This window comes from Rhinolophus hipposideros, assembly GCF_964194185.1.
Source record: "Rhinolophus hipposideros genome assembly, chromosome: 17".
Lineage (NCBI taxonomy): Eukaryota > Metazoa > Chordata > Mammalia > Chiroptera > Rhinolophidae > Rhinolophus > Rhinolophus hipposideros.
Window position 1 is genome coordinate 661976 of NC_138063.1, and position 25553 is coordinate 687528.

The window sequence follows — 25553 nt, forward strand, 5'->3', positions numbered from 1 at the left end:
AAGGTATAATGTACAAGTATGTTCACTATCATTTTACAATAGAAATCACTTGAAAAATGTAATAATTGATCAAAAGTTAGTAACTTATAATATCCATACAAATACTATGTAAATGAATTGCAAATCAGAAAGTTTAGTTTTATCCAATCTTGTAAAATCCAGCAAACGTGCCCCAAACTACTGTCTGTTCGCATTAACAAGATGCAGACTTTCGTGTTGAGAGGAAGACTCCCTGTCCCAAGTACGTCCTCCACAGGCTGGCTCAGGCTGGGGCTGTGCCCAGGCGGCCCGGATGCCAGCTGACACCAAAGGCTCAAACTAGGCTGTCAGAGGCCTTTAGAAATCTTATCATTTAATAGTTTTTACAAGTCGTTTTAGAGCCTTTAAACATACAAATGGACTGTCCCTTCAGTCTCTGTCCCTCAGCGACGTCTGCCTACAGATACAGTTCTCACACTCAGTCACACTGCAGGCCACACGTAGCCCGACGATCATAAGAATTAATATCCAACAATTATGTATAATATATCTATCTGTAAAAGGAAATTCTAGAAACTGAAATGTATTCTACTGTAAATATGTTCTGATACAATTCTTTGGTCAAATGAAATACTTCTGATAATGCAACAATAAGCAGTTAACACGTTTTATTTTAGGCAAAATATGATGTGATACACTGAAATATACATTAGCAAAACAGACTACACACAAAAATCCAAGTTTTTCTTTACATACAGTAAATCTTGCATAAAGATGTTAAGATTTAAAATAAACGTTTCAAAGAATTTCCTTCATATTCAAAAGTTACTTGCAGTCAGGCTAAATGTTAATAAAGGGCATATCAAGTCTAAAATATATTAAAAATGTATCAACCTTTTCCACTATGATGAGGTCTCCAACTTGTATGTCTGAACTCTTAACTTGCACTTTACCTTAAAAAAAAAGAAGAAGCATTATCAACTCAAGGAAACAAGAGCACACCAGAGTTAAACTTTCAATTGACAAATAACACTTTAGAAATTTATCTACACCTATGCTTTCAAAATAAATGTGTTTCAGATAGTCACTAACAATTAACTTCTCTCAGTCAGCTCCAAATACAATGACCTGTCCCCTGGAAAAGCGTGTGGGTGGGTGGGTGGGAAGGGCCCCACTTGGGACAGTCTTCCCAGAACCACCGTTGTTCCAGGGGTAGTTGAGGCACTGAGGATCATAAACATCACTAAATAGATAATTTGATGAGTAAGACTGAGTCACGTAGACATGTAAAGTCCTAACAGTAATACTCTGAATGGTACTGACTGGCACATAATTAACAGAAAACAAGAAACAGAAAATTATAGACTATCACGCTCCATGCGTAGCTTTACAGATACAGGTCAGGATTGAAAACTGAGATCTAAAGCTTTATTACAAAAAGTGATTCTTTTCCATGATATATTGTATAAATTCTTAAGATACCTATATACTGTCTAGTGTACAATAGTCATGCATAAAATATAGTATACAATATCGACATAGTATCATGTTAGCATCATATAGAGTAGACGAAGCATTACAAAGGCATTTGAGACACCAAGTTTTAGCTCAATCCCTGTGTCTCTGGACACACTTCCTTCCTCCTCTCTTTCCTCTGTCTCCCTGCCTTCCTCCCTCCTTTTTACCCTCTGTTTCTCCCCCTCTCTTTCTCCCTCCCTACTGTCTCAGTGGTCTTCTTATCCCCATGGGTCTCCCTTTTAGGACTAACAACAGCCTTGTGAGTCTCTTTACATTTTTGTAACTACTGTTTTAAAATGGGAAAAGGTCCAATTCTTTTATGTTCAGTTTATTCTGAAAGCTAACAGAACAAGAGGTAAGTTCACGGTACATTATCAAAACCTAACATTACCAGTCATTCACTGACTTTTAGACTTCATTCAACTCATCATAAACCTTATTTCCCAAACACCTCTTAAAGCAGCTAAGTTGCAACTGTACCAAACAAGTTCCTAAAAATGTGTTTGGAGGCTATCAATAAGCTTTATAAATATTGTATTTTTCATGTTCCTCAATTATATATTAAACACATAAGGGACGGAGCTACTTTTTATTCATACTATAAAATAGCAACGTTCTTTAGAATTATGAGGTGTGATCACGAAATACAGTGAATGTTCAAATAAAAAAACGTATTACAGTAAGACACATTGCCATTAATTCCCCTCAAAATACTCCCCTTGCTTCGAACAAACTTATCCCATCATTCTTGCCACTTCCTGAAGCAGTTCTGAATGTCCTCTTTCGTGAGTGTCTTTAGTTGCGCTGTCGTGGCTGCCTCCATGCACTGAATTGATTCAAAACGTTTACTTTCCACAGTCATTTTGACTTTGGGGAAGAGCCAGAAGTTGCACGGTTGACAGATCCAGTGAATAAGGTGGATGGGGACACACTGTAATGTTTTTATTAGACAGAAATTGCCGTATACCAGAAGCGATGTGTGACATCCAACAGAAAGGCAGGGATCTTCAATATAGGAAGCTGCGCGTCAAACCTTTGTAACAGTGTGTGACAAGTTCCAACTTGTTCAGTGAGGTCAGTTGGATGTGAGCTACGTTGAGCTATGGTTGAGAAGCGTGTTTTCAAGTGTGCGGTAAATCATCCTCCATCATGACAACGCTCTGTGACACACATCGCTTCTGGTATACAGTGCTTTCTGTCAAATAAAAACATGACAGTGTGTCCTCGTCCACTTTATTCACTGGATCCGGCACTGTGCGACTTCTGGTTCTTCCCCAAAGTCAAAATGACCATGAAAGATAAACATTTCAATCGATTCAGGACGTCGAGGCAGCCACAACAGCACAACTAAAGACACTCACAAAAGAGGATTTCCTGAACTGCTTCAGAAAGTGGCAAGAACGATGGGATAAGTGTGTTTGAAGAGAGGGGGAGTATTTTCAGGGGGATTAATGGCAATGTGTCTTTTACTGTAATAAACTTTTTAAATTTAAACATTCATCGTGTTGTTTGATCACACATCGTACATGTGCAACAAATCTTAAGCTATATCCACAACTAATAAGTATATGTGTAGTAACAGTCAGGAAATAGCCACAAATGAATGTCTTTTTAAATTATTTCTGCCTTGGTCACTTCAAGCTTCATGTCTGAACCCCACTATTACGTTTATGACTAAGCACCAGGCAGTGAAGATACCTCACTGATCTCATGTTCCCTGAGTTCACTCAACAGAAGTCCCGTCTTACCATTTAATGTTATTTTCTCTCCTACTACCCATTCTTTTGCTTTTGTACACTCTCTGTCATGGACACATTTAAAAAGAAGAGAAAGAAACGTAGTCATAAGATGTAATAAATGTAGGAAATAATTTTTAAATATTTTGAAACAGAAAACATATCCTTTATCTGACTCCTTAATCAATATTTTACATATTGGAGAAAGGAAGTTATTATTCCGTCACATGATAACAGACAGAATTTATATTTAAAACCTTTAATTTTTAGGCATTATCTAGCAATCGTTATTTATTTCAATGGAACTTGCTTGCAACGACATGTTTAAGGAAAATAGTTCATGGTAAAAGCAGTGAAAAGAGTTCTCTCATGTTAATAATATTAGAGTATGAACAGAACATGAGAGGGCGGCGCAGCACAGTGCCAAACCAGTATGACAACGGGACACGCCTCGAAGTCCTGGCCAGGCCCAACACTGTCTGCCTAATCTTTTATTTCTGTAGCTAAACTTAAATCTCTACCAAAGTTTAAGGTACAACATACTGTTACTACAAGTCATTCTTAGTGAACAAGTTCTAAGACTCTCAGTCGCTACAATGAGAAGATGGACAGAGCCGCGGCCTCCCTCGCGCATGGACCTACAAATGCGTGCCAACACCCAGGGCCCAGTGAAGAGGGCATGCCCGGCTGTGCCAGTCATGACAGAGGTCAGAGGAGCCAAGGGCAGCCGCCATCTGTCCCAGTCCCGTCTCCTCCACGTGATCACTGACCCACATGACGGTGGCTGAGTTGTCGAAGCTCCCAAGTGTGCAGGCTGCTGTCAGCAGCTGCTGAAAGAGTGAGGAAATTGATAGTTGGACCCTGAGAGACTGCTGAGTGGCTGTGACCAAGGTTTCAGTGTCATGGGTCTACTTCACGAGCAGAGGGGACATTTCTCAGTGATCCCCTATGTCTTTAGTGTCTCATGTTTCCTGTTTGGGGAAGGAGGTGGGAGGAGAGGCTCCCCAAGCCACTAGAATGCACCAGAAAGGAACGCTGGCAACAGCCGGCATGGAACAGAGCAGAAAGCAGAGGGAGGGCCCCAACAAGGCCACATAGTGCTCCAAGGCCTGAGGAAAGAACTCTCGTAACTTTAATGGCTGGTTTTAAAGTAACTAACTAACCATTTGGGAAACCAAAGAAAAGACAGATTCCTTCTGCGTGTAACACATACTTTAAATATAAAATTTCAAATGGAGTAACTTGAACCACAAAAAAATGAAAACACCTAAGTAGTGTAAAGAAATTAAAATACACTAACTGGGATTAAATGGATTCTCTAAGATTAAAGTAAAACGACAAAAGCAAAAGATCAGAAAAACTATAAATTTATGCACATCTAAAAAATGATAAAAAATGAATCATACAAGATAAAAATATTTGCTACATGTGATCAATTTCTCTTAGTATAGAAATTACAATAAGGTAACAATGGAAATAGGAAAAAAAGGTGAATAAACTTCTATAAAAGATCAAAACCAGACAATGAAATGTTAAAACCAGCAAGCAAAACACAATGAGAGCACTTTGCTCCAGTCAAGTTAAGTTGAAAAACATTCTGTGTACAGAGGACCATGACAGTGGGCGAGAGTCCCGTGTGGCACGCTCCTGTGTGAACGCAGCAACCTTCCTGGCAGCTTGCTGACAGCATCTATCAGGCTTGGAACTTGTCATATTTGACCTGGACAGTCCTCACTGTGTTCACTGTCCCACTGTCTGAGGGCACACCATGTGCCGGGTGCCAATCAGTCTGCCCAGCCTGGGAGCGGGGGTGCACTCACCGGAGGCAATCACAAAGTAAGACCAGTTACCAAAGGGAAGCCTCGGGTGTACCAGACATGCGTACACACAGCTCCTACGTGTTAAGAAAGGAACCTATGTGAGCCAGCAAGTGTTTCATGTTTCCTGTGTTCCAGGCCCTCATCTTCCAACAATGTAATAAAAACAGTCACATGTGAGTATCATGAAGAAATAAATTCATAGGCTGTGTCAGGGGGAGCCGAGAAAACACACTGGCCATGTGGGTAATGGGCGGCTACGGCTACTCCTGCATCTGGGTATTTGTCCTCAGTGTGTGTGTCCACCTGGGTATAGCCACAGATCACTAGACCAGTATGATCATAAATCTGAAGTGTGTGTTTGTGCCTGACACACACCACAGATCACCACATCTTACTGGGCAGGAACAATGCAGTAATGCGTGCTGAATATTACTGAGTAACTGTGGGAGTGGATTCTTTCCAAACGCTGCTCAGACCACAGACAAGAAAGATGACTTACGTCTACTTCACAAAAAGGGACTCTGAGATGAATACGTGAAAAGCTGAGCGTGTCTATCCAAGAACTGCTTTGACTATATAACGCAAACACACAGAAACAATTTCCACTTCCTGGTGGTGTATTTCGTCTGTACCGTCATAAACATGGACGAATGAGAGGTGACACCACGTAAACAAATAAGGAAAGTCATCAGTGTTTCTCTGACTATTGGGCTGCTGCGATCAACTCTGATTACTTCCAGGTGTATCAGTTGCTAAGCAATTTCTGATAGGAATTTAGCTAACACTTCAGTATACTATTTTAAAAACTATCTTACCATACGACGGTCACAAAAAGAATCCTTTTTGCCAACTAGAAAATATAGTAACTCATAAAACCATTTGCATTTTATGATTTCCCTGTGAAACTGCATATAATGCATAGTCAACATACAAAAAACACTAAAGAGGGTATTAAAAATCTCTTGACTTTTAAAGGAATAATTACTACTCCCAAAGTAAATGTCACTAAAAGATGACAAACTTTCATTGAGACCTTCCGTAAATTTCTTAAATGTGAAAACCAGAATTTCTGAAATGCGACACTTAAATGTGTCACAAGCATGCAACAACACAGTGTGGGTAGTATGAATCAAAGACGAAAACATGTAGGAATAAGGACCATGGTCTCCTCTTGTTCTCTACATGTAGGAATAAGGCTCACGGTCTCCTTTTGTTCTCTACATGAGTAGGTTTCTTTTTGGCAAGGAAAGTGGAAAACCAGAAACATGTAAATATGTAAATGTTCTTTTACATCTCTCTCTCACACACAAATTTACATAAGGTTCAAAAACAGCAGACTTTCTTCTCTCTTGCACATGTTTGAATACCTACAAAACAAGTTAAACAACAAAATGCCAGGACTATTAAAAGAAATACCTACGACAGACTGGAAAACAATCACAAGCTGTATGAAACCGTAGCACAGAGCTAAGTCAAGCTCCATTTCTACATATAAAGTCTCACGTTAGCTTTAGGTTTAAGATTGGAAAAGACACTCACTGTTGGTTGATGTAATTTAGCCCTGCTGCGATTTGGTGGCCGATTAAAACAAAATCAGAGACCTCTGAGTTTATCCTTCCTGCTAGAGTACTGCATGAGCTCTTATAAAAACACAGGACTTACTCAAGTCTGAATCTCCTGAGGTTATCACAGCACCGAACACACAGTGAGTGCTTCGTAAATATTTGTGGAATTGAACTGTGAACTAGTCAACTGGGTAATTACAACCACGGTATACAAGGTACTCACTTCTCCCAGCAACAGCAAGAAAACACAGCCCTGATGCCAAGATCCAGAAGGGAAAGTGGCCCGCAGTTCCCACTCCCCTTTATCAGGAATCCTACAAGAGCTGCCAACAAGCAGGGGGATCTACTTATGTTCTCCTCCACTAGGAGACAAAAATTAAGAATAAGAGCAGCCCTAAAGAAGGAGAAAGGAAGGAAAGGAGCAGCATCAGATATGGAAAACTCCCACACAAGAAAAGCAGCTTCTCAGGCAATAAAACAAAGAGCTAACTAAAAATCATCAGTGTTGACTAATGATTGAGAGATCATCTATCAGTTAAAATATGCTCGGCTCCCAGACGAAACATCTTTAAGACATTAGCATACTTAAAAGTGGAAGTAGCTTTCCTTAAAAATAGAGAGCATTTTCCAGTGTATTTCTACAAGGATGTGCTGAAAAATTCCAAATATTAAAAGTTCTAATATTGTAAATGACACAACAAACCACAGTAAATCACACAAGTAGCCACCAATGCTATTCAGATAGGTAACTGTGAAATATTAGAAATTAAGGAGATGGGCAGCAAATATTCTCGACAACAAAATAAATTTTAAACTGTGCCCAATAATAAGCATAAACATGTATTTCTTATGCCCTAGATTTTACTCATCAATCATTTGCTTCAGAGCAACCAGCCACAAAGCAACGCACCGCAGTTGAAACAATACTGGGTGTCAGAATGGCCAGAATGGTCCAGGTTCAGATGGGAATTCACTTGACTCAGTGCAGGTTATTCAGCACGGGCCTCAGGTTTCACATCTGTAACCTGTAGATAATACCACCCCCTCCCCGCCCCCGGACAGAGGAACATGGTGAATGTCATCTGCCACACAGGAAACAGCAGCTACCACTACACCATGTCCATTTCATAAATCACCAGCAACGATGACCAATTTTTTTTAAAGGTAAATTTCCTTCAGTATTTGCAATAAACCTACTAAAAATTATTTATAAAGTATTTTGACTTCAACTATCACAGAAATATAAAAGACAGTATCAGTATGTCTTTGTCAAAATTTTGCATTCCTTTTAGGTGAAACTGACATAACATAAAATCGGCCATTTTTAAGTGGACAATTCAGTGGCACTGAGGACATTCAGTGTTGTACAACCAACCCCATCAAGTTCCAAAACACTTCCATCCCCACATGGAGCACTTACTCCCATCCCCTACATCCCCAGGCCAGGCCACCACAGTCTGCATTCTATCCCAATTACTTTACATATCAGTGTATTTCATGTAATGAAATTACACAGTATGGGACCTTCAGTGTCCAGCTCCTTTCACACAACATAATTATTTTCAAGATTCATCCATGTTACACCATATATCAGTATTTCATTAAATTTTACGGTTGGCTAACACTGCAATATACGAATACAGAACAGTTTTGTTTATCCAGTCGTCCCCTGAAGGACATTTGGGTTATCACCTTTTGGTGACTGTAAACAGTGCTGCAATGAACACAGATGTATGTGTATTTGCTTGAATTTCCTGTTTTCAATTCTAAATTTATCTGAGAATGTCATAATTTCTCCTTCGTTTTTGACGGACACTTTTACTGGATATAGAATTCTTGATTGACAGTTTTTTTTCCTATTTTTTAAATGTCACCCCACTGGGCTCCTCCTGCTGGTTTCTCATCATCTGACTGGAGACCCTTTATATGTGATGGGTGGCTGTTCTCTGGCTGATCTCAGGATGTTCTCCTGGTCCCTGGGTTTCAACAGTCTGACTATATGTCTCATTGTGGCTCTCCTTTTGCATTTATCCTCCTAGGGGTTCAGTGAATGCCCTGAATGTATAGACTGATGTCTTTTATCAAGTTAGGGAAGTAAATGGCTATTCCTTCAATTATGTCTCTCCTCTCCTCCTAAGATTCCGCTACGTGTAAATCAGTACACTTGATGTTCTCCCACAAGTCTCCTAGGAGTTATTTTTCTTCATTCTTCTTTCTGCTCCTCAGATTGGATTATTTCATGTGACCTAGGTTCAAAGATCACTGACTGTTTCTTCTGCCTATTCTAATCTGATATGGGAACATTATGATGTTTTTCTTTCTGTGGAAGAAGGGACATGTGGAGCTGCCATTTTCACTGATATCACCACACCATTTATTTTTGAATGACACAATTAATGCACAGAAACAAATTTCTGCTCTGCACAAATACCACAATTAAAACAATCTTAAAAACAAGCCAGGATCTATAGTATATTAAAAAAAAAAAGACAAAGCACAGTTACACCTATTTACCTGGCCATTCTGGGGATTCTTTTTTGCAAAACTAAAGCTAACCTTCTGGTCTACAACACACTTTTCCTCTAGCATGCCAGACTTTAAGCATCAAAGCTTTTTAATAATTAATTTTTCAATTCAATCAAGAATAATGTTTTCAACAAATGGTACTGGGACAACTTGATAATCACATGCAAAAGAATGTGGACTGACTGTACACAAAATATGAAATGAAAACGAATCACAAACCTGAATGTAAGAACTCAAACTATAGAACTCCTAGAAGAAAATATAGAAGTAAATCTTTGTAATCTTGGGTTGGCAAACTGTTTCTTAGATAAAACCCTCAAAGCACAAGCAACAGAAGAAAAAATAGATGAGCTGGACTTGTTTAAAATTAAAAATGTATCAGAGGACACCATCAAGAAAGAGAAAAAAACAACCCAAAGCATGAGACAAAATATTTCCAAATCATGTATCTGACAAGGGACTTAAAGCCAGAATACATAAAGAACTCTTACAACTCAATAAAGAAAAAAAAAATAACCCAGTTAAAAAGTAGGCAAAGAATCTGAATACACATTTCTCCAAAGAAGATTTCCAAATGGCCAGTAGGAAGCATGTGGAAAGATGCTCTGCATCCTCAGGCTTTAGGGAAAAGCAAATCGAAACCACAGGGAGACCCCCCCCCTCACGTGCACAAGGACAGCTACAATAAAAAAGAGACCATAACAAGTGTCGGTAAGGATGTGGAGAAACTGAAACCCTCATACATGGCTGGTGAGAATGTGAAATGACGTAGCCAATTAGGAAAACAATTTGACAGGTCATCAAAAACATAGTTACCACATAAATTAGCAGTTTCACTCCTAGGAATGTGTAAAAAAGGAATAAAAACCATGTTCACACAGAAACTTGTACACAAATGTTCATAACAGCATTAAAAGTGGAAATAATCCCAATGTCCATCTACTAATGAATGGGTAAACAAAATGTGATACATCAAATAGTGGAACATTATCTGTCAACAAAAAGAAAGTACTGAAACATGCCACAACGTGGAACCTTGAAAACATTTTGCCAAGTGAAAGAAGCCAGTGACAAAAGGCTGCAGTGATGATCCCATTTATGTGCAATGCTCAGAAGAGGCAAATTTGGAGACACAAGTAGATTAAGGGTTGCTGGGGTTGGAGGAGGGTAGGGAAGGAGCAGGAATGGAGGGTAACTGTTAATATATGCACGCTTTCTTCCTGGAATGTTAAAATGTTCTAAAATTATGGTGGTGATGGTTTCATAACTCTGAGTATACCCAAAACCACTGAACTGCATACTTTAAATGGATGAATTTTATGTTATATGAAATATATCCCAATATGCTGTAAATTAATCTTTTTGGACAGGATTATTTCAAATAATTCATTCTACAGATGTCCATGTACTCATATAAACAGAAGCCACTCTAAACTTCCTACTAAACAGACTCCAAGGTTATTATGCATACCCATTTAGTTTTGCAATGTCTTCCCTCATTGCCAAGGTGTCGTTGTCACTTTTCTACTGTCACAATGCCTATTTGTAATAGCTCCACCCATTTCCTTTCTAATACATTGCTTCTTTTCTATTAGTCGGACTAAACACCGAGCGGTAAGCCCTGAATGAAGGTGAAGGAGAAATAGGCACATATCAGTTACCACCTGGGATCATGACATTTATTTTAGGTGCTCAAAGCCCATTACTTAAGCATAGCCCTGATATTAGAAGTCTGACTTTACAATCGTATACAAAATATAATGCAAAGAGAGATTTAAATAAGGTGATACTATTATACAATTCACAGAAAATGTGTGAACACCAGTTGGGTACGTGTGTCCAAGTACACAAGCATTCTACACAAATCCTAACAGAGCACACTATGCAATTACTAACATATGTGTGTATGTGCGTGTGTGTATATATAATCACACACACATATATCCAAGCATCTAGAGAATGAATACAAATATACTCTGAAACTATATGTATATTATTATAAGACAATTAATTAGATACCACATGCAATCACATAATGCTATTTCCAGTAACAGAAGACACGTTTTCTTTTGTTTATGTCAACTCTAAAATGATGATTACACCAAACAAACGATAAACTGGATTAAAAGTGTCTTGCTAACTAACCTCTTACTGTAAGCTTGCTGTACAGTTGTGAATTCACTTCCTTGTCTCGCTGAAAACGTCGAAATTCATCAATTGCTTCCCTCGTGATAGTAACAGCCAAGACAAATCCCTAAACAAAACAAAATCAGGTATTTGAGAAAACTTGACTTTAACAAAAAAGGGAAACTTCTTTTACTATTTAGTTTTACCTTTTTCCCCCTCAATTTACAGTTGACTCTTGAAAAACACGGTCCACTTATACACAGATTTTTTTCAATAAATACCTGTACCAGTTTTGATTTGCAGGTGGGAGTCAGTCCACGGCTGCAGGAGGCCACCTGCCACTGACTCAGCATAGCTGCACGCCATGTTATACACAGGACTGACATCCATGGATTCTGGTATCTGTAGGGGGTCCTGGAACCCATCCCCCACGGATGCCCAGGAACAACTAAGATTTGGGCGAATCGAAAGTTCTATGTGGAATTTTGACTGTGTGGCACCCTAACTCCCATGCTGTTCAGGGGTCAACTGTATATTATTTTTAAAACATAAAATAAATGAACACAAAGATAAACGATGAAAAGTAACAATGAAATACTATAAAAAGAATATGACATTATATATAGCAAAAGATTTACAATTTTTACAACACCCCAGCCAATTTTAAAAATTCACATCGTAATATATACTTCAAGCTAAACATCAGAAAATACTTAGTAACCCAAAGGAAAACAAATTAACAATCTTCAATAAACCCATGAATTAGGTTTGGAACACTCAGACATTCAAATATCAAATTGGCAAAGACTGACATAAAGATTTTATCATTTCTGCACTTAAACCTTACTTCGGATAGAAAAAAAGCATTTCGAAACACAAAGCCAATCCCAAGTGATATTTAAACTGATCGATTTTCTTACATAGCACATCACGCAACTAACTGCACTTGAGCACACAGGCGTAGTCACAGTGCTTTTCTCTCTTTTTTGAACTGAAAACCTGACTAATCTGATGCTCTCTAACACTTTTATACTCTCGTAATCTATTGTGAACCGTGACACCACCCATGTGGCTAATGTCCATCTTTTTAAAAGCTATGTATGTACTTTCTGCCACGACATGTGAACAGTCTCCCTGTGATCCAAGAGACCTTGTCAGCAGGCGCCGTGTTGCTAATGCACGTGCTGCAGCCTACTCTGTAAACAACACACCATGGATGAACACCCATTGAAAGGAGAGTAATCTTTTCTTCTAGTTTTTTCTGTACAGCCAACTGGGTACGTTATATGGGCCACTGGAGCACGCTTCTTGTATTTACTGGAATGCACTCCTCTTTCCGCAGTCAGCCCTGAACGCCAGTGCAGGGCCCCAGCCTCAGTCCACATGGCCCAATGCTCCCGTCACCATTTGGTGAAAATATTATTTCTCCATTGAACTGTCTTGGTACCCTTGCCAAAAACCAATTTATCATTAAGGGAAAGGTTTATTTCGGGACTCCCAATTGTGTTGCTTGATCTACACATCTATCCGTGTGCTAGCATGACACGGTCTTGATTACACTAGCTTTGTAGTAAGTTTTGAAATGGGAAGTATGAGTCCTCCAACTTTGATCTACTGTTCTAGGTTTTACTGGCTACTCTGGGTCTCTTGCATTTTCATAAGAATTTTAGGACCAGCTTGTCCCTATCTGCAGAACACCAGCTAGGGTTTAAACAGAGACTGCCCTGATTCTGAGGATCGATTTGGAGAGCACTGTCATGGTAGTAATACTAAGTCTTTCAATTCTTGAACATGGAATGACTTTCCATTTATTTAGATCTCTAATTTTTTTCAAAAATGTATAGTTTTTAGTATGCGATCTTATACTTTAGCTAAATCTATTCCCTTTTTTTCTTTTTGATGCTATTATAAACAGAATTGTTATCCTAATGTCATTTTTGGATGGTCATTGCTAGTGTATAAAAATACAAATGGTGTTTGTATGTTTAGCTTGTATCCTACAACCTGACTCATTCATGAATTCCAATATTTCTGTGTGTGGATTTTCCCACATACCAGATAATACCACCCGCAAACAGAGGTAGCCTTTCTTCTTCCTATCCATCTAAATGCCCTACTCCTTTTGCCTTCAATTCAGTGCTGAGTAACAATGGGAGCAGTCATCTCGTCTTGTTCCTGATCTCAGGGAGACAGTACCCAGTCTTCCAGCATTAGGGGTATTGTAGCTGTGCAAAGTACAAGATTTTAAGATCAAGAGAGAGTTCTATATTATGACTAAACAGCTCTATACTACAGGGAAGTATGTGCTCTAGGGATGGACATATGGCTGGGTTTTCCAAAGCTGGTAACTTGTGACAAAGCAGCAACGAATCAAGTGGTCATCAAAAAACCTATTACTTGGGGGCACAGAAATACTCTTACTTGAATGTAAATTCATTATTTCATTAGAACTAGAATTAGCAAAAGACCAAAAAATATATGAAAATCCAAAGCAGCAGATACCCCAAAAAAGCTGTAAGAAAATTAGAATTATAAAAAGCCTTAAAATTTACACTTTAACTGAGCAACTTCACTTCCAGAAACATATCCTAAAGAAAAACAGCAAGATTCCCAGCACTAAGTACGAGAAAGTGGAAATCGCACAGCTGTCCAAATAAGAACCGACTGGCACGTACCCACACTAACCGAGGGAGGAACCTCGGTGAGGGACAGGCGAGGCCGTGGCCAGCATTTCCTCACAACCACTGTCCACAACACGTGGGCCTCTACTTTCAGTCTCCATCTGCCGAGTCTCCACTGAGCCCTAAGACGTGGTGGTTTACGGAAGGTGTGGGTGAGCAAGTCTTCCCACAGGACCCGCTGGGCCCTGCCGTGACCTCAGCCCCCACCAAGTCAGATAAGTGAGCTATGGCGCTGCTACTGGGAAAAGCAGACCTGAACACGAGAGCATCGCGATGAGACACTGTCACCTGCAAAGAACAGTGCTTGTGCACGAGCCTGTCAGTCAGACTGCATGGCAGGCAGGTCCCACGTGGCCTGTCTCCAGCCTGGGACTAAACCTTGTGCCCCGAACTGGAACTCCTTTCTCCTGTTTCTCCAGATAACCCAGGAACCAACTGGAGGAAGTGCCAAAACAATATATATTTTTGTAAAAAGAGAATAAATTCTATTGATACGTTATAGTATCAGTTTCCCTTTGAAGAATATTCTATGCCAGACACCTTTCTATATAGCTGAAATGAGTTACCTTTTCAACATCACAAAAACCTTATGAGAAATGTACCTCCAGCCCTAACAGATAGGAAATAGACACGAAAAGAACACGTGACTGTGACAAGTCTCTGAAAGATTGGAGCCCCAGAAATTGATTTTGTTTTCCTTTTCATACTTCGCTCACACCTCCAATGTGCAGACACACTCACAAGGAAGGGTGGAGAAAAGGAAGGGTTTGAAAATCACTCTCACTTCTACAGCCTATCTTGTTTTCAATTATGTATTAACAAAGTACCAGGAATATATTTCATGTGGAAGATGCAGTTAAAAATCCCTAATTTCTTTACCTAAAAATGTTTTGCATGGTCAGCTCTCTTCCACCTTATTACTTGTGATAGAAGCATTATAATCTTTCTGTCACTCTGATTACAGTAGCTTTGCCTTGAAGACTTGTTCTGAAACCTGAACAATATGAAAGGTACTCTTCATCCTGACACAACAGTACAATGAAATCACCTTATTTTCAGTTTACGCTGCTATTATATGGGAAAATATAACAGAAATTAGTTCAGAGCCAAAGCTAGTACATAACATTGACAGAAGTGATTGAAAAAGAAAGATTATTAATTAAGCTATCACTGTTTTCAAAACACCCCTATTTTAGTTAGAGAGCAGAGGGAATAAGCTTGAAGTAACCTGTTTTCTTTCAAATTAGTGGACATCAGACATCAAATGTAAGATGCGTTTATGCCTCCCTGGAGAGTTCTGGGCCAGGTGAAACATGGAAATACTGATTCCTTTTGCTTGAATAACCCTACGAAACCTTAGAGAGCAAGCAGAGAAATGACTGATAACCTTAAGTGCATATCAAGATCACATGCCACACCCGGCCCTGGACGTAGGACTGCAGTTAAAATCCACTGGTCGAGAAAGACCAAGGACTCAGGAATTTAGGAAGAAGCCCCTGTTGAAGATTTCATTTGTTTAAAAAGAAAATGGAAAAATAACAGAGCTTTCAAATGAGACTTCAGGGCACATATGGCCTTTGGCAGTTCTGGCGCGCGTGCACAGGAACATGCATTTGGACTGGTCGTTACAGCAAAGTCTGTGATTATGAAAAACGAGAAACAACCTAAAAGTCTCCCTTCCCAGGAGGACGGGCCAATAATTGTGATAGTCCTAAAAAGGAGTACTTTAGAGATGTGAAAGATCAATGAGCCAGATATACGTGTCAACATGGGTCAATTTTACAAACCGATGTTAAGCAAAACAAAGCACGTTGCAAAAAAATGTAGAGTAAGATACCCTCTCTATGAAATTTAATCATGCAGAGCAACAGTGCACAGTTTAATGACACAAACAGTACTGAAATGACTAAGAGCTGCATGGCGATGATAACCTCAGCTTCAGAACAGAGGTACCTCCAGGGGGGAAAGGCTGAGAGAAAAGAAGGAAGAAAAAGCCCCTCTCCGTGGCTGGTGGCTTTCACACCAACTTCCCCACTGCACGGCAAGCATCAGTGTTCCTCATGGGCGCAAGCCACAGGCACAAACACATGGCTCCCACTCCATTCACGACGAACTGTGAGAGCCCTGGAGGAGCTGAGCCAGCCCCGCTCCCACCTCTTTTCCAAGTGGTCCCGTCCTCACACTGCAGCCCACCAAGCGTCCTGTAGCCCTAAGTCCTTTTGGGACCACTGTCCCCTGTGCCTGCCATACTCGCTTCTCTGATCTGTATGGGGCCCACCCACTCTCTCCCATCACTCAGATGTCATTCGAATGCCACCCACCTCCTCAGAAGGGCTTCTTCGACCACCCTGTTAAAATAACCGCATCATTCTTGATCTCCTATCCTACTTTGTATTTCTCCCTCAGCGTTGGCTGGCTGCTGGGCATGTGGACCTGTTCAAATTCTCTTTCTTCCCCAGACCTGAGATGTCAGGACGGCACCATCTGTCTCATTCACGGCTGTATCCACATGGCTTAGACAAGCTGGACACAGACACTCACTCCCGGCTGATCAAAGAGTGTATATGTCATTCTTTCCATATTTTAACCCATTTTCCCACTTATTTTAATACATGTACCTCTAATATTATTAAATACTTCTGTATTTAATACACAGCAACACAGTATTCCAACATCTGCATGGCATGTAGCACAGTTAAACAATCCATTGCTGGACATTTGAAACTTTAAATCATTTTTTCATCAAAAATAACAGACATTCTTTAGACTTGGTGACCAATCATTACTTCTTCAGGATAAATTCCTCAAATAAAAACGCTGCATCCCTTCACAGGCCTTTGATACATATGACCACAGTAGCCTGAGAATGTACAGACTGACGTTTCCACTACCACCAATTTATACTGCCAGCACAAGGTCTCTTTCAATCTCGCAAATTTAATAAGTGGAAACTATTTCCTTATTGGGAATGTGGGGTTCTGTTCCCTAGGGTCATGGTTCATCGCGCACATCCCCGATACCCTGGCCTATGGGAACGGGACAGGATTTCTACAAAGGGCTCCCCTCACTGCCCAAGTTCCCTGGCCATGTTACTCGGGAGTCTGCCCTACAGGGGGCAATGGGAAACAGTACATTTTTCTAGGTGAAAGAAGCAAGAAGACACATGTCTATCTCTATAAGCTGGAAATTAATAAAAACTATGAGCAAACAGCATAAAACTACCAAGACAGTGAGTGTTTGAAATGGAACTATCCAATGATGAGTACCATCTGCCTTTCAAAAAGTTTTATACACTGAGCTGTCAAGCAGAAATTGTCTGGACTTCACTGGGCTACTTTAGCACCACCACCATCAGCCAGAGGTGAAAGCCATCCATCTGTCAGGATGTCAAGAGTTACTGAGCAGACCGCTCAGTGCCCTTCCCAGCAGCTCTGTAGGCCCAGGAGGGAGCTGGCGGGGGGCTGTTATAGGGCTGCCAAGTACTCAAGTGACAGAACTCTGTAAAATCTTTTAACAAAAATGAAATGACACACAGCAACAATATCACATTTGTAAAAGCTGATCAATTTCTCTATTACCCATCTCAACTCTTACGACTATATTCTAAATATTTAACAATTTTACTTAATTTCAAAAATCTTTTCTTTTACCAGAGGAGCCCAGTAGGTGTAGAGATAGCCTATTTTCAATGCTGGTACAAACTGTGAGCAGGAGACTACCAGAAAATAGAGATTCAAGAAAAACTTGAATTGTTCATATAAAACCTAAAAAAGGAAAAGAAAAAATTAACAGTCTTTCCAAGGAAAATCTTTAATACCTCAGTTAAATAATTAAAATTAGCACAATACCAAACTATATTTCTATCAAGCAATACACTTATGCCCTTATTTATAGTAAATTTAGTAACTTTGACATTGACTTTCCAATAACTAAGTCATATACAGAGATAAGGTTACCCCAAATTATATTTAAAATAAACTGAAAAAAAGACAGAACTTTCAACAATGTTCAAAGTGTCCTCGAAAAGCTTTTGATTTTCTTGTATGCAATCTTCCGGTTTTCCACATTCATCTTCTATTCCATGAATGAATCTTTATATTCACATCAAAGCAAATGAGATAGTGAAGCCTTCTCAATGTTACAAAGTCAGTAAAAATACACACAAATGTGTATCTTGATAACGACTCAGAAAACCTTACAATAGAAAAGCTGTGTTAACCTTACATTTATGAAATGGTAAAAAAGAAAATATGATAAACATATTTTCTGAATGTGGCCATCTGGGTAGCTTTACAAAGATTGAGTGAACAAGCAAAACATAAACAGGTATGACTTCCCCACAAAAAACTGCCTTAATCTCCTGTAAGTACTTATTTCCCTCAAAGTATAAGAAATGATAAAATGGAGGTATGTAAATTACACAGCAATTTTCAGGAGGACAGCTACCGATATACTCTTTATACTCCTTTAGTAGTTGATCTTCAAAATATTTTCAAATATAAAATAAATACCATCATTCAATAAAATTTTAGGAATGCAAAGCCTGCAGCTTTTTGTTTTTGCATTTTTGTTCAAACAGAATTATCTTTAAGGAAGAAAGCCACTATCTGCTATATGAATAGACTTCTATTTATAAGTTCTCACATCAATAAATTGAAAATCAAAATGGAACAAGTTATATTTATAGATGAGAATGATTCCTATAGCACATTACAATTACAGTGAAACTTATTACAAACTTGCAACTTGCAAATCAAAATCCCCTTGGATGCCACTTGTTTTTATGCAAGCAGAGCAGTGGGTTAAGTACTTATTGTCGACTTAAAGAGTCTGGAAACACAGCTTTTATAGAATGAAGTTATCTGCCTCATCATACAGTCATGTATGTGTGACTGGAAAACCGGTTACACTGATAACACGTTTATATTCATAATCGTGCAATTGCTCTCTAAAAACATTTTGAATCATTTCATAAATTAATCTCAGCAGGAGAAAAAGCTCTCTTTCTCCTCAGTGATTTCTGAAAAATCTCAGTTAGCATAAATTATATCTATTAGCAATTCAGAAATTGCCATTTGTGCTAACAATGGCATAGAAATCCTACTGTGCAATTACCAAATGTTTCTCAAATACTACATTTTAGATGAAAAGACTAATTTAAGAGCCAATCTAAGAAAAACCATCATTCACATGGTAATAGCTATGGAGACACATCAGCAGGTATTTTCAGGATACAGCCCAAGCTGGCAGGCCGTGGGAATTCACTGATCAAAGGTAGGCTGCACGGCTGGGTTTCAAGCACCCACTCTAATCAATACTGTTTACTGAACGAACTCAGCGACCTTTAGGAAAACGTGCAATGCTTAGCCAATCTGTGAGTATTTAATAATTTAAACTTAAAAAGAAAACAATAGCTTCATTCAAGAAACATGAGAATAGTTAGCTGCCTATAACAGTTTACATTTTATCATCCCAACAAAAGACCAGTCTTTTCATTGGAGCCATTGGTTTTGTGTATTTTAATAAAGGATCATATTCACAGCAAGCCCTGCCAACTACTGGCTGAACGGGATGGGTGGGAGGTGGGAGGCAATCAATGCCCAATATAAAGCTGGCATGATTATTTAAATGAAAACATGAAAGATACAGCAGATCCCATGTTACATAATCAAGAGATTTTTCTTGCAAAATAGGGTAAGAGTTAATCCTAGAACATATCAAAAACTTTGATATAGAAATATAATCAGTACCAGCTTCTTTTACCTTCAGGAAGATAAATCAGTCATTAAAATAGCGAATGACGCACAAAAAGCAAAAATTATCCAACTATTCTAAATACATATAAACTTAGTTTTGTAATTTTAGCCAGATATACCACTAGCAACAAAAGAAGTAATACAATATTTAAACCTCAGTATTTAAAATTAGGACAATATCTAAAGATAACTAATGATATAACAAGGTGTGAAATTTATAATGTGAAATAGAAAAGACAGCTATAAATGCTAAGACATATCTTGTTACTGAGTTATGCTTGTGTAAAACAGAATTATTTTAACTGTGAAGTTCCTTGGTAGGCTTTAAACATTTCTTTCCATTTTTCCCTCCACACAAATTCTCAGCCAAACAAAATGTATGACTTATTTCCTGATAACTTTACTTAGCCTTTTTTGACTATTTCTACAATAATATAAATATGATGTTTATCTAGAATTGAAGACAATAAACTGTAAATTTTCTTCAGTTGAAAGTCTTAAGAGGTATGAAGTCTGACATACCTATTAAAATGCGTATGAATTGTTTAACAACAATTTGAAACATGGATGATTCAAAAGCAAAAGGACGTTGATTTCGTTATGACACAATTAACAAGAATAAAATTAAAAATTGAAAAAACAACAACAATGAAAACAAAGGAAGTTAGCAATCTCTGCTATGCAACCATTTTCAAGAATGTAACAGTCTTACCCCAGGTATAAAGGTAAACACGTTGTATTTTTGATTTTTGATGGAATTTCTGGGATGTTTTTCTTCACACTTTTCAGGATGTCCAAGCCACACTGTACGAGCTTTCAGCTCTCTCTTTCTCTGGCAAACATTTATCAGCCAATCACAGCAACTGCATGAAACAAAAGATACATACTGTGTGCTTCCAGTTCAGTTTTTAAATGAATTCTACATACTTATAGCCAACAATGACTGCTTCCGTATTTACCAGACACCAATAGCGTATCTAATGTGAATCGGTAGTTTTCTTAAAATTGGTCAGTTACACTAATTCAAATTTGACATTGGATACTGAGAGAGGCTTGTGTAACTGTGTAATGACTTCTAGAACCTCAGGGAAATTAATCTTCCCTGTTTAGAGCCTCTTCTTGGCAAAAATAAAGCCATTAACATTCTGAAGCAGTCAATGCTTCATATACTGAGAAAAGGGTCACTCTGTTACTAGTAATTCTCAACATACACACAGTGATTTGATGTGACCGCCTCTTTCTCTAACGCAATCACTTTTTTCCTCTTAATCTTAAGAGATGACTTTTCTAGTAGCATTAATATAAAATTAAAAAGTATGGCTCAATTTAGTATATTAAAAGGACACTACTGTCCAATAAGATGGTCTAATGATAATAAAAGCTTGGCTGTATTTCCTTATAGCTGTCTTCATCGGTGCGATACATAGTTTAATCTGAAATCCGTGCTTGCTCCAGTCGTGTCAGGGTCCCAAAAGCACAAATGCTCCCCCTTCCTGGACTTCCAAACCATTATTTCTGGGTGGAGAGCAGAAAGTTTCCAGTGGGATAACTTTTCTTAACATACAAGGTGTGACAGGTAAATTCACAAACTTGTTGCAATGATGTCGCTAAACTTTTTTGATATCAGAGGGATTATTCATTATGAATTTGTACCAACTGGACAGTTAACCAAGTTTACTACTTGGAAGTGCTGAAAAGGCTGCGTGAAAAAGTTAGCTGACCATAATTATTCACCAACAATTCATGGCTCTTGCATCACGACTTTGTGATATATAGATGATGTATTACAGAATGTACGCCTGAAACCTATGTATGTAACTTTGTAACTTTACTAACACGTCACCTCAATAGACTATAATTCAAAAAAAAAAAAAAAAAAGAATCAGCATTTCCCATGCCTCTGCACCAAAAATGGGCTGCACATTAAGTGAACATGCAGAGGCCACTGAGAACCAGCGCTAACCCCAGCACTCATTCCACATGCCCCCTTCACATGCAAATGCCACGTGGAGCTCCGCCTTCCTAGGGACAGAGGTTTTGGATAAGAGTGAAATGCACATCTCATGTGAAAGACCACCCCCACCCTCACCAGAGAACCACACATACGACGTGTACCAGAAGGACATTCAGTTTCAGAAGACAGATTACAGAAAAAGATTTACACGTGTCAGAGGTAGAATTTTTCCAAATGAGAAAGCAGTTCTTAAACCAGAAGAAATGGAAGCCTACTGAGTCCCTGAAGAATTTTAAAGTAAGCCTTACTGCTCCACACTCTACTTACAGAATCCACAAATAGAGATACACTGAAATAGTTACAACTCACTAATTATGCTATCTACCGTCATTGCAACATTCACCAATACTTTCTTCTTACGATTAAACTAAATAATTGTATGTATCTTCTCTATCATTTAATAATGGTAGTGACACCAAAGTTTATAATGCATGGTATCTAGGATATTAAAAAACAGCACACATTCAAAACTGAAGATTTGTAAGGAAAAAAAGACCCATCTAAGTTGCTAACTGCACAATTTGTTCTATAAGGTGAAGCTTTTAATTTCATAACCACTTCTCCTTGTAGGAGATGCCTCCTGAACAAGAACAGTGAGACGCTATGTCAGGTCACTTCTCATTCCATTTGCCAGAGGACATTCCTCAGGGCCATTTCGGCCGATAAGGCCTACCACGGCAGTTCAGCTGGCTTTTCCACAGGGTCAGAATTTATTAAGACTTTATACACACGTCTAGTAGATTTGACTGAGCTATTTTAACGTCCCCTTAAATGCCTGCTTTTGCTGCTAACACCTACATTTTCAGATGTATTCTTAGTATTTTCCTTAAGAAAAGGAATACATTGCCAATGAAATCCAAAATATGCCTATGTTCCATTTGGTAAAAACAAAGTCCTGTAAAATACCAAAGGCATAATCCTCAAAAAGCAATTAAGTGGACTTCATCAAGACTAAAGACCTAAGATTTGTGAAAAACCCTTTCAGAGAATGAAAGGAAGAAAATACTTGCAAACTACCTGCCTGACAGAAGACTCCAAGGCAAAACATAGTTTTCAAAACTCAACAGAGAAAAACAAACAATCCAATTAAAAACTGCAATGGATGTGAAGAGACATTTACTGAAGACACATGAGTGGCAAATACGATGTTTAACCTCGTGAGTCTTCTGGAAATGCCAATTAAGACCACAGCAAGCCAGGACTGCACATACTATGTTACTAACAACAGGTCCAGTAAAAAGTTCTGACAAGAATGAGGACATGCTGGCTCTCACACACTCCTGGTGGGAATACAAAATGGTACAGCCACTCTGCGGACTAGCTCTGCAGTTTCTTTAAAAACTAAACATATACTTATCAGACAACCAGCAACTGCGCTGGCCACCGATCCCAGAGAAATGAAAGCACGTCCACACAAAAAGCCCTGTACACCACGGCACACAGCAGCTTCACTAGTGACATCCAAATCTGGAAATCACCTAAACATCCTGCAACAGGCAAATAGTAACTTTCCTCCACACCATGGAATACCAGCCGGCAATAAAAAGGAACAAACTACTGATACAACAACTTGAATGGATCTCAAGGAAATAGGCCAACATCAGAAAATCACGTATTAAATGGTTTCAGTTACATAGCACTCTCTAAATTAAAATACAGAGCTAGGACCTGACTAGTGGGTGCCAGGGTCAGCAACTGGGTGAGGAGAGAATGTGACGACAAAAAGCAACACAAAGGCGATCCTTATGGTCACAGGACAGTTCTGTACATCGATGACAATGGTGGTTCCGCAAATCTACACATGATAGAATCAAACCAATGTCAGCCTCCTGGTCTGATAGGATGTTACAGTTATTTAAGAGGTAACCACTGGGGGAAACTGTGCGAAGGATCTGAACTATTTTTGCAATGCCTTGGGACTCTATAATTATTTCAAAACAACAGTTCTTAAAAACAAAAGGATGAAAATGACATACCACGCAGGCACTAATCAAAGAAAGCTAGTATCATGTTAGTGAATTTGGACATCATAAGCCTTTACAGAAAAAATATTATTAGAGATAAAGACAGACATCAAATGACAATAAAAGGCCAACCCAATAGGAAGCTAATCATCCTAAATTTGCATCATCTAATAACAGACTCTAAAAATATATAAAGCAAAAACTGACATAATTTAAAGAAGCAGACACACCCACATGATGTCTGGCGATTAATCAAGTCTCTCAGTAACCAACAATAAAGATGCAAACTCTGAATATGGACATGAAGATTGCAACCGGACAATTAACAAGTATGACTCACTGACATACAGAGCAACACACTCAACAACCAAAACTACAAATCATTTTCAAACACACAGAGTAAACTTATTAATGTTGTCCATATGATGAATCACAAAGCAAGTCTCAATACATTACAAAGACTGAAATTTAAAGAGTTACAAGTATGCTCTCTGGCCACAGTGCAATTATAAGATAAAAATCAATACAAAAAGACAACTAGGAAAATCCCCAACTATTTGGAGATTAAGCAGCATAGTTCTAAATTGAACGTGGACTAAAGTAGAAATGACAAAGAAAATTAAAAGTAATCTGAACTGAGTGATAATGAAAATATCATGTATAAAAACTTAAATGCATCTATTTTTAAAAAGGAAAATAATACTGGTGATCTGAGAATTCCTCTCAGGAAGCTAGAAAAAGAACACCAAATTAAACCCAAAGAAAGTACGAGAGGAACTAAAAGGAAGGCCAGAAGTCAGTGAGGCAGGAAGCAAACACCCTGGGCCAATGTCACTCACACTCAATTTCCCAGAGAGTGTCACCAGATCCAATCCAAGGAAACATCACACAAACACCGGAAACACGTATAAAATACCTGTCCATTGCCCTCAAAAACGTCAATGGGATGAAAGACAAAGTAACGCTAGGAAAGAGTCCAGGTAAAAGGAGACGCAACAGGCTGCCCCCTGAACACCCCCGACTCTGAACCACAAGCAGCACCAGAGCAAAGGGGCTACGAGGATATGACTGGGACAACAGGTGGGAGTGGAATCTGGACCTGGAGCAGGTGAGAAGTGTGGCACCAACGTTAAGTGTCCTGATGCTGGTAACTCTATGATGGTTATGCAGGAAAGCAGCCTTTTCCTGAGAAATACACACTGAAGCACTAACATGCAAAGGGGTATGAAGTAAGCAATCCAGTCTGAAAAGACTCAAAATATTAATAACACATAAAGAGAACGATAAAATGTGGCAAAACATTAAAAATTAGTGAATCTGGGTAAAGGGCATATATGAATTCTCTATACTATTCTTGCAATTTTGCTGTGAGTTGGAATTTATTCAGATAAAAGCGAATTTATTTCAAGACGAGTTTAAAATTTCAAAAGCGAAGATGGCACCAAAAGTTTGAAGAGTGAAACTGACAATTTCCTATCAAGAGTAATGAAGAAAACGGAGAAAGACAAATTACCGATGTGAGTAATACAAAAGGTGACATCCTTACGGGGCCTCATACATTAACCCTTGAAAAGCACTAAACAGCACCAGAACAACAGAACAAAAAGATCTGCATGCCCTATGTCTATTGAAGAAATTAACCCTAAAATTGAGTATGTACTCACAAAGTACACTCCAAGAACATCCAAGAACACTGGCTAGTTACCTAGAAAACCTCTTTTAAAAAGCCATGACATTTATTATTAAATTAGTACAAGTCCGTGATTTCTAAAATGCTATTTAGCCATGAAATCCCTCCTTCATGTGAAAAGCTTACAATATACAAGATGAGACAGAGACCACGCTGATTGGAAGCTGAAAAGGGGTG

The 25553-nt window shown here is 38.7% G+C and overlaps 1 protein-coding gene across 4 annotated transcripts in view; it reads right to left on the reverse strand.

The window, feature by feature from the left end:
- Positions 1-25553, reverse strand: part of ATP9B (ATPase phospholipid transporting 9B (putative)) — a 171886-nt gene that overhangs the window by 139222 nt on the left and 7111 nt on the right. For 3 of the 4 annotated variants that reach the window (XM_081078540.1, XM_081078539.1, XM_081078542.1), the window contains exons 3-6: positions 20421-20571; positions 17603-17716; positions 11290-11398; positions 874-932 (exon numbers count right to left, since the gene is read on the reverse strand). In XM_081078540.1, the coding sequence (XP_080934666.1) occupies positions 874-932; positions 11290-11398; positions 17603-17716; positions 20421-20571 (433 nt within the window). The remainder of the gene's footprint in view (positions 1-873; positions 933-11289; positions 11399-17602; positions 17717-20420; positions 20572-25553) is intronic. The other variant, XM_081078541.1, reaches the window with a different exon arrangement.